Source organism: Colias philodice, chromosome 27 (assembly GCF_061535455.1).
Source record: "Colias philodice isolate Cphi_HAF_F1 chromosome 27, ilColPhil1 Martin Lab GWU primary, whole genome shotgun sequence".
Lineage (NCBI taxonomy): Eukaryota > Metazoa > Arthropoda > Insecta > Lepidoptera > Pieridae > Colias > Colias philodice.
The window spans coordinates 1,397,720-1,408,086 of record NC_143112.1 but is presented as its reverse complement, the minus strand read 5'-3'; the positions used below and the strand labels follow the sequence as shown (position 1 = coordinate 1,408,086).

Genomic DNA, 10,367 nt, shown 5'->3' with positions numbered 1-10,367 from the left:
ACCATAAAATTCAACCTAGTGTTTGACGACCTAACATCATCATGTGGCCCACCTGCCCCTTAATTTGCTGTGACATAAAAAAATAATAATTTCTGAAGTTATTGCAAACACTCAAACTGAACTCAACATTACTACAGTAGACCCGCGTTACTCCGGCCCCTGGCCTATCCGTCGCCCCCTGTAATCCGACATATCTATAATGTGTGTAACATGAAAATTGTCAAAAAATAGGTATTCAGTACCTATTTTTTGACAATTTTCGCGTCGATTATGCATTATTGAACAGTGTACAACATGTACAAAAAAACGTGCCACCACTACTGTGCTCTTACTGGAAGATATTGTTTTAATTCCCATACACAACATGCACTTGCGTAAAAACATCCGGACTACAGAGGGATCTATAGGCATAATCGAACAAATTCGATACTCCAACACTGCCCTGCAAAACGATTGTCGGAATACCGCGGGTCTACTGTATAACTGAACTCAACTCAACGTGTTCCTCCTCAGGTGGACACTTGTCCACAGAACTTCCAGGATCCACGCAGTCTGAGGTCGACGTGCTGCATCTTACACAGTTGCAGTCCACTTTGCAATTTGGTCCTTGAAAACGTTTGTGATAATATATTTTATTTAGTTTATACTTTATAGTTTATAGCATATATACAATGGGAAATATAAAAAAGTCATATAGGTGATATTTATTAGCTAGTTGGAAAATATGTTCCTGTTCTGTTTCTAAATTATATTTTTATTATTCACCTAGATATAGCGCTAGCTTACATTTTGACAAAATAGTAGATCATAAGATCTTAAATCACTTTAATTGCAATTGTTATTAGAAGAAAAAACAATAACACTGTAATAATAATTAATAAACTTACTTTCAAAACTATCCTGCAAGCCTTGCGGCCTGAACTCAACGGTATCCTTCGAATCGAAGGACACCATAACATCACTAACATTCACCTTCCCATACGATTTATAATTAACATCAGAATATACATCAAATGACGATCGAGATAAAGATGCGTCAGTTATTACAGAAGGTAATACAGTTATTGAGGATTTGAAAGTTAAAGTGGGCTTTTTAGGTTTCAGTGTGTCGGATGATGACAAGGGCATTGTTGATTGGGATGTGTCCATGTCGGGTAGATGTGTGTCTTTGGTTTTGCTTTTACAGTCGCAGGCTTCTGTAAAACAAGGACAAGTCAATAATGATATGATATATGATGATATCAAGGAAAGCTTAAATTATGAAGCAGATGCGAAATGAGAAAAGATGAGATTTGGAATTAAATCTGTATGCACTAGTATCATGGCTATCGAATTAAAAATATAGTGAAAACAAAACGTTATTATGTTAATAGACGCAAATGAAGAGAAAAAAGTCAAACTGAGATTAAAAATTATTAAAGTTGGTTGAAATTAAATAAATTTTGAGTGCGATTTACTAAGGTTATAGCGGCTCATTTCATACATATTATAGATCCTTTTCCTTTACATATTTCGATAATTATTACTATACAATATACATATCAATATGTATCTCAATGCGGATTTGTCGAACGTTTCAACGTGCACTACGGAACGCAAGTGATAGGTCGTTAGTTACAAGGTCGATTTTTGACCACAAACTTCAATTAGGGCACATTAAGTCATTACCTTTAATAGCTGTATCAACATTATTAACAGTAGCTTCCATTTCACTTAATGTTTCACAGAATTTGAGAATAATTTCTTGTTCTTCAATAGTAAGTTTCTCACAAATATCTTTCTCTACTTGACCATTTTGTGAGTTGATGCAGCAATGAAAGAGGAGTATGGATGTCATGATGTAGACTTTCTTTGGTTGGTCTGAGGCTTCGTATAAATCTCTGTTAGAAATAAGTTTTGTAATAATACTTGTGGTGAATTGTGACGTTATCTTCGTTAAGGAGGAACAAATCTTACTAAGTATATTAATCTTAAGTATAGAAATCGGTTCAGTCATTACGAACCAGCAAATAAACGGACATATAAAACAGTTTTCAAACGTCCTTTTAACGACAAAGTTAAATAATAAACACTACGAAAAACGTATTTATTTTCAAAAGACAGACGGACACTTTAATTTATTTATATGAATAACATACCTGAGTCGTAATATTGGATATTTATAACCAATATAAGGTTCTAAATCATCAGTACACAGCAGTGCTCTGTTCAGGTCATCAGAACAAATATCTTCTTTGTATCTTTTTATTATTTCCACCAAGTTTCTCAAATTTAAGTCAATTACTTCATCCTTTTGATACACGCATTTATTTAACTGTAAACATTATATAGGAAGAATGAGGTTATAATTATTTATTGAACTACCGTCAATGAAAGATGAAAATTGTATAAATTGTTGAACTACCGTCAATTTATTTAATATTTTAATCGGAACAGAATTGCATGTTGTTATAATTTAAAAAGATTTCAAAATTTATTACGTATATTTCCTATTTCTAATAAATTTATGTTTTTAAGGTAAAATATTCGCATAAAGAATGAAAATTTTAATAACAAAATTCTCAAAGTTATTAGTCTCAATGAAAGAATATAATTTGATAGAACTTTATTACTTAATGCACTATAACAAAAAACTATGACATCGATATTCTTTTTGTATATAAAAGAAAATATTATACGCTGAGCTAGGGCGGTAAAATCGGGCGAAAACCAGGGAAAGATAGTAATTAAAAATACACATTCCCTTGGAAAACTACAGTAACATCACTACATAGTATAAAAGTTAAAACAAAGTCGCTTTCTCTGTCCCTATGTCCCTTTGTATGCTTAAATCTTTAAAACTACGCAACAGATTTTGATGCGGTTTTTTTAATAGATAGAGTGATTCAAGAGGAAGGTTTTAGTATATAATTTATTAGGTTTTAGACAAAGCGGGCGAAGCCGCGGGCGGTAAGCTAGTGCATACTAAAATTATACTCCCATTTACATAGTTAAAAACTAACCCAGCTAAGTAAAACTTCAGTCCATTTCCTTTCAATTAACTCCAATTTGCAATCCGAACATGATGCCTCGTCTGAATACATTTTTGTAAACAATTTTATTAGACAACGTCATGTCTATTATCATAGATTTTATAGAAGAGAACGGAAAGTCTTTGACTGTCTTCTTTCAGGTTGTATATGATGCGATTTATTTTAATATATTTTGCTTGTGATTTTGCTGCTATGTTATTTAAAGAAGGTATGCGTTTAAAGTAAGCCTGCTTCTTAGATCCTAAATTTTATCTATATTATATAGTATCAAACAAAGTCACTTTCTTTGTCGATATTTCCCTATGTATGCATAAATTTTTAAAACTACGCAACGGATTTGATACGGTTTTTTTTAATAGTGTTTCATTAAGAAGGTTTTAGTAAGTATATAATTTAGACAAAGCGGGCGAAGCCGCGGGCGGAAATCTAGTAAATAATAAAATTAAAGTTTACTTCAGTTAAATTGTTATCTCATATCACTATAAAATGTGACTTTTCGTAATTAATTCCTAATGGGTTTTATTGTTAAAAATTTCATAACGTTTAGTAAAATGTACTGCCCCCAGTGAAGTAATTAGAAATCGATTAACTACATATTTATATAAAGTATTTATGTTACAAAACTATTTTTTATTATTACATAATATAAAATATTAAACGCCACTTGATAAGAAAAAAATGATTTGAAAATCTATACTGACATTATAAAGAGATTAATAGCTTTTTGATTATTTATTGGAATTTTACTTTTTAAAATTCAATATAATCTGACCTAATCTTACTTTCTAATCTATACTAATATTATAAAGCTGAAGAGTTTGTTTGTTTGAACGCGCTAATCTCGGGAACGACTGGTCCGATTTGAAAAATTCTTTCGGTGTTAGATAGCCCATTTATAGAGGAAGGCAATAGGCTAAATATATATCATCACGCTAAGACCAACAGGAGCGGAGCCACGCGCGTGAAACCGCGCGGCACAGCTAGTAGATAATAAATAGTATGTACATGTATTTGAAAATATTGAGTAGATAACTTACAAACGACAAACTCAAAATCTTTTTATAACATACCCTCACCAACCACAGGTTAATTTTAACTTAACAGGAAAGTCAACGACACAGTCATGCTGTTGAATAAATAAATTATTTATATATACCTATAGAATAAAACTCAGCTACAACACTGCAAGTTTCATCAAAACCTATTCAGCAGTTTTCCCATGAGGCATGATTAAATAGTGAACATACATCAAAACTTTCGTACTACATGGTACTATGTACTAGATTTATGAACGCGGCTTCGCCCGCGTTTCCAAAGCCCCCCGCATAGTTTCCCGTTCCTGTGGGATTTCCGGGATAAAAAGTAGTCCTATTGTGGGTCTTCAGCTACTTACATACCAAATTTGATTGTAATTGGTTCAGTAGTATTAGCGTGAAAGAATAACAAACATTCATCCATCCATCCATCCCCAAACATTCGCATTTATAATATTAGTAGGATAAAAGTATATAAACTATTAATTAATTTGTGTTGTTATCTAATGAAATAATACTTTTATTAATTAACAGTTAAACTAATTACAATTTGACACCCAATAACGTGTATCTAACCTCGATTTTTAGTCAGTTAAAATGTAATAACTAACAAAGAGAAGGTAACTTAAACTTGACCGACATAACGTAACAATAGCTTGATTACGGTACACTAAGTTATATAATAACCGAAATTAGAGGTCATTAGATTCGATAAGTAACATAGAAACAGTTTGATTATTTTTATCTGTATGTCAATATATATTTTTGTATGTTCACGATGAGATGGAGCAAATATAAAAAAATATAAAAATTATTTGAATTTTGCCACACTCAACATGGCACATATAATATGACTAGCTGTGCCCCGCGGTTTTACCCGCATTGCCCGATATTAGAATTTTACAAATCAGACCAGTTCCTAAGATTAGCGCGTTCAAACAAACAAACTCTTCACCTTTATAATATTAGTATAGATATAGTATATGAGACATTGAAAAAATATCGTGAAAAAAACGACATGTCGAAGAATCAAAAGTTCGACGACATGTAACATCTGCCCGCACTTGGCCAGCGTGGTGGATTATGGCCTGTACCCTCATAGGCCCGTGTCCCAGCAGTGGGAACGTATATTATGGGCTGATGATGATGTTTACGTAATAAATAAAGAAATGCTTTATATGATAACCCAATTTTTTTTACCGTTTTGGACAGCGACTTGACTTTATATTAAGAATATTGTGTGTTTGTTTACAATGTACTCTGGAATAACTGTACATAAATGAAAACATGTTAAGCTAACCAGTAAAAATCTGGTTCTATAACAAGGAAAGGAAAGCTACAAGGAAGGAAATTATTATCAAAACATTAAGGAAAAGTGTCATTAAATAGGCAGATCAAATCACGCAAGAACAATTTCTAAGAATTATGAGTTTTTTTAATTTCTTTGTCTCGTTAAAACCCGAAGTCAAGGATTAAGGCGTTTCACGGAAACTGTCTTTTAATCTGGGAATAACCTAGTTAGTATCCTTAAATCTTTAAGGTAGAGGTCAAATTAATGTAGAAAAATCATAGTACTCGATAGGCTTTCTTGGAACTGAGCATACGAGAGATACATTTTTGTCAACTAAAAAAAGTATGTTATTTATTAGATAGTAAGAACGTATGTAATACATATTACAATTCTAAAAGTATTCATATGATGCCTCTACTTTACAAAAATATTGTTTGAATGTATATTTAACTAGATTTCCGCCCGCGGCTTCGCCCGCGTTTGCAAAGGAAAACCCGCATAGTTCCCGTTCCCGTGGGATTTCCGGGATAAAAACTATCCTATGTGTTAATCCAAGTTACCCTCTATATGTGTGCTAAATTTCATTGTAATCGGTTCAGTAGTTTTTACGTGAAAGAGTAACAAACATCCATACATCCATACATCCATACATCCATACATCCATACATCCTTACAAACTTTCGCCTTTATAATATTTATTAGATAGATATTAGATTAGATTATCTATTAAAACTGGTGAATATCTTGTACATATAATATTAGTAGGACCTGTATTTTTATAAAGAATAGAAAAAATTCGATCACGAGGCGGGACTCGACCCCGCATCCTCTCAATTTTTTATTAAATTGATTAACAACCATCTCAACCAATATGAAACATTTTTCAGTGAACACAATATTGTAACGATGGAACAAGACCTTTTTTGTGATCAGGCATCCGCCCCGGAATGGCGCGAAAGGATGCGGGTTCGAGTCCCGCCTCGTGATTGATTTTTTTCTATTTATTCTTGTTCATGTGTTCATGTGTTCATGTCATGTATTCATGTTTATTTTGCCTTTAAATCACCATATAAAATAAAAACAACACATCTGCACAAAAACAATTAAAGATTTTTTGTCTATGCTCAGTACAAAAACTGAAGAATCATAAGACAATGCTCCTCATTAATAAACACATTACCTATATCCAAGCCTATATCACTATTTACCTGACGTATCAACATCACTAGAAAGTCAGCAAGGATATAATTATTATGTTTTTTTATTAAAAAGGATGTAATCGACCAATCGCTTTGGCAATCCAACGCAATACGCATAATATGATACGTTTGAGTGATCGCATTAAGTATTATATTATACTAATTGAATGTATTTAGTCGTGAAATATGTATAAGATCCTTCCACGTAGAGATTCGTATCAATTTATTTTATTTATATACGTATAATGTCCTTCCTCGGAGATTACTCGTGTTCTTAAAGTATTAGGACAAGAAAGGAGCATTTTCGGTAGGCTATCCTAATCACTACATAGTATAAAACAAAGTCGCTTTCTTTGTCCCTATGCATATGTCCCTATGTATGCTTAAATTGAGTTCAAAATCAAAAATATAGCCACTGAAAATCGAAAATTAAATCAATATGTACGCACTACCCTCTTATTTTCTAAAAGTCAGGTTTTCTAAAATCTAAAAGGTAACAATGTGTTTATATTTCTAAATGTTATTATAACATTTTTATCACATTTTTTTTCTTTATTTTGCTAAAACCATTTAGTTATTTAACACAATTTTATAATTAAATTCTTTATTCTTTAAATAAATAAATAAATAATAAATAAATTCTTTATTTGACAACAAAAAATATACATGTACATGCAATTATAGGATAACTTACATATAAGTAAAACATAAACCGTAGCTGTAGGTACAATTAATTGCAATATTTGAACAATGTCTCCTATGCTAGGAAATGTCCTGTGTTACAGGAGACATTTATCCGTCCGTTGATACAAGAAATTATAAATTAATACTCATTATATTTATCATTTCTCAATGAAGCCACAAATATAATAAGTTTAAAATGGGCCTTGACGATAAAAAGTTCTAATCTAAGCAAAAGGTGGAAGTTTATCATTTATATAATAAAGTGGGATTAAATTTTATATTTATCGTAACTGGCCTGTTCCGGATCATCAAACACGTGTTTTTTTAAATATCTTTATTTTCCAAAAAATCTAAAATTTTGTAGACTGTCTCTTAAACTATGAATTTCTTAAACTAGCTCCCGTGTCTTTAACAGGGTTTTTGGCAAACTTTCAAATTCATATTTTGCATGTTTACTTGCATGCAATACTAAAACAAATAAAAATACAATACATTTCCTAGGAAATCTATATATTTCCTAAATACCAAATGGAAATTTACATAGTTTTCAGTGTAAAAATAGGTAAGCGAGAAGCGAAGCGAGCGTGCCGCGTTAGCAGCGGCCGCGGCGAGGCAATATAATCTATACTAATATTATAAAGCTGAAGAGTTTGTTTGTTTGAACGCGCTAATCTCGGGAACTACTGGTCCGATTTGAAAAATTCTTTCGGTGTTAGATAGCTCATTTATCGAGGAAGGCTATAGGCTATATACCATCACGCTACGACCAACAGGAGAAACCGCGCGGAGCGGCTAGTAACGTATATTATTAATTTTATTCAGAAAGCATTCGTTTTATACATTTCCTAAAACGATACAGGAACTATACAGGGTGTCCCACTTTCGGTATACTAAGCGCAAAGGGACTTGTAGTTTTGCATACGCTGAGTACGTAAAAAATACTTATAAAATTCCAGACGCATTTTTTTTTCAAATAGAGGAATTCTTAAAATTCCATGTGTACACCCCTAACAAGCAACCCGCCCAACTTTGCCACCCGCACGTGAGCTATCATTTAAGATTATGTTTTCATAGACAAAATGCTCACATTAGCGAAGCGGTATATGCCGGCTGCACCAAGCTAGAGAAGAAAACATGGATTTTCAGGAAAAATTCAGCAAAAAATTTTTGACGTAATTTTATTTTTTTACTATTTTTTACGTGATCAGTGTATGCAAAACTACAAGTTCCTTCGCGCTTAGTATACCAATAGTGGGACACCCTGTATACAATTCCCATTTCCCGAGATAATATTATGTAAAGATATATTGTATGTATTAAATACTAGCTTCCGCCCACGACTTTGTACGTGCATCCCCGATTTTCCCCGTTCCCGCAAGAATTTCGGGAAATCCTTTCTTAGCGGATGCCTACGTCCTAACATCTATACCTGCATGCCAAATTTCAGCCCGATACGTCCAGTGGTTTGGGCTGTGCGTTGATAGATCACTATATCAGTCACCTTTGAGTTTTATATAGATTTTGTAAAACAATGTTTTTTAAAAACATTGTTTTACAAAATCTATATAATATAATAAAAACAGTTTTTAGGTGCATTTCCTAGGTTTAATACATTTCCGGTAACATACTAAATAAACTACTTTGTTTGTTATCTTACCTCCATTTCATAATATTATATTGTACTAAAGCATAACATAAATTATGCACAATCATACCATAATAATACAATCTTCTACACGTGTTACTTGCTTCTAAAAATAAATTGTTAAAATTTGGGATATTTAAACATTAATAAATCACGCTATAGAAACTTTTGACGTGACAACGTCTTATAATTCGATAGAGCCAGCTGCACGCACGAAAAAACATGACTCATGCGGCGTTACCTCGCTCTGAGGCGTTTCATGTAAGGCTTGAGGTGCAAGCGAGAGCGCGGAACGAGCGACAAAGAAGCACAATCGGACGTTGTCACGTTCAACTATCGTCAGTAAACCGACTTTACAGACAACCAATTTTTTTTTCATTAAATAATAATTGTGATAAGAAGTCTAAAAAATCCATCAATGTTAGGGATAATATATAGCACGTATAAAATTTATATTTAACTTTCAGAAGTACCTTTATTAATTTCAGTATGAAGAATGTTTGTAAGAAAATGTATGCGAAAATTACATATTTGATTTTCATCGGAAAATGGAAATACTTTTACATAATATTATGTAAATTGGACTGGCCGGTTGGCTTGGTTGGTGATGACCCTGCCTTCCAAGTTCCAATCCACTGGTCGTGGGTTCGATTTCCACCTTGGGCAAATATTTGTGTGATGAACATAGATGTTTGCTCTGTGTCTGGGTGTTAATTTATCTATAGATATAAGTATTTATTTAAAATTATGTATGTATGTTTATCAGCCATCTGGTTTCTATAACACAAGCGAAAGCTTAGTATGGGATCAGATCGTGCCGTGTGTGAAAATTGTCCCGAAAAATATTTATTATTAATCCTAGACATATTTTTGCATAGAAAATAATTTTCAAAATTGTACCAACAAATAAGTTAGTAATCGAACCTAGTACCCTTCAATTCTAAGCTAATTATATAACCACTGTACCAACCAAAAAGGCGGTAAAATATCAAAGGAAGTTCAAAGATATAAAGAAATACAACGAAGCAAAGCTTATAAATATGACATTTGATATTAAAACAACTGATAATGGTACATTAAGCATTAATTAGTTATCATATTTTTATATTAATGCGAAATTATTCAGTCTGTCTGTATTTGTCAAAAATCTAAAAAAAGAGCGTGTGTGCCGAACACATGTGTCAGAGGTGAAACTTCTTTGGCAAGAATCAAAGATACTAACATCGTCGCCTCACTCCATGACGTGATGGTGTTGCCATGACGCGACCTTGAAATTTTACTCTCAACGCGCCTTAAAAGAAATTTCACGTCAAAAATATTTTACCTAGATGGGATATAGAAAAGCTATATTCCGTTTTAATTAAGGGACATCGTAAGAAAATGACATGTCAAAGACTCAAAAGTTCGACGACATGTGATATGACATCTGCCCGCACTTGGCCAGCGTGGTTGATTATGGCAGCTATGGTATGCAAAAATATT

At 32.6% G+C, this 10,367-nt stretch overlaps 1 protein-coding gene across 1 annotated transcript in view; it reads right to left on the bottom strand.

Annotated features, from left to right (window-relative positions):
• Positions 1 to 10,367, bottom strand: part of LOC149476485 (putative beta-hexosaminidase fdl) — a 34,428-nt gene that overhangs the window by 23,069 nt on the left and 992 nt on the right. Inside the window, exons 2-4 of the mRNA XM_089711832.1 lie at positions 1,669 to 1,885; positions 888 to 1,196; positions 495 to 606 (exon numbers count right to left, since the gene is read on the bottom strand). Coding sequence (XP_089567958.1) covers positions 495 to 606; positions 888 to 1,196; positions 1,669 to 1,885 — 638 coding nt within the window. The remainder of the gene's footprint in view (positions 1 to 494; positions 607 to 887; positions 1,197 to 1,668; positions 1,886 to 10,367) is intronic.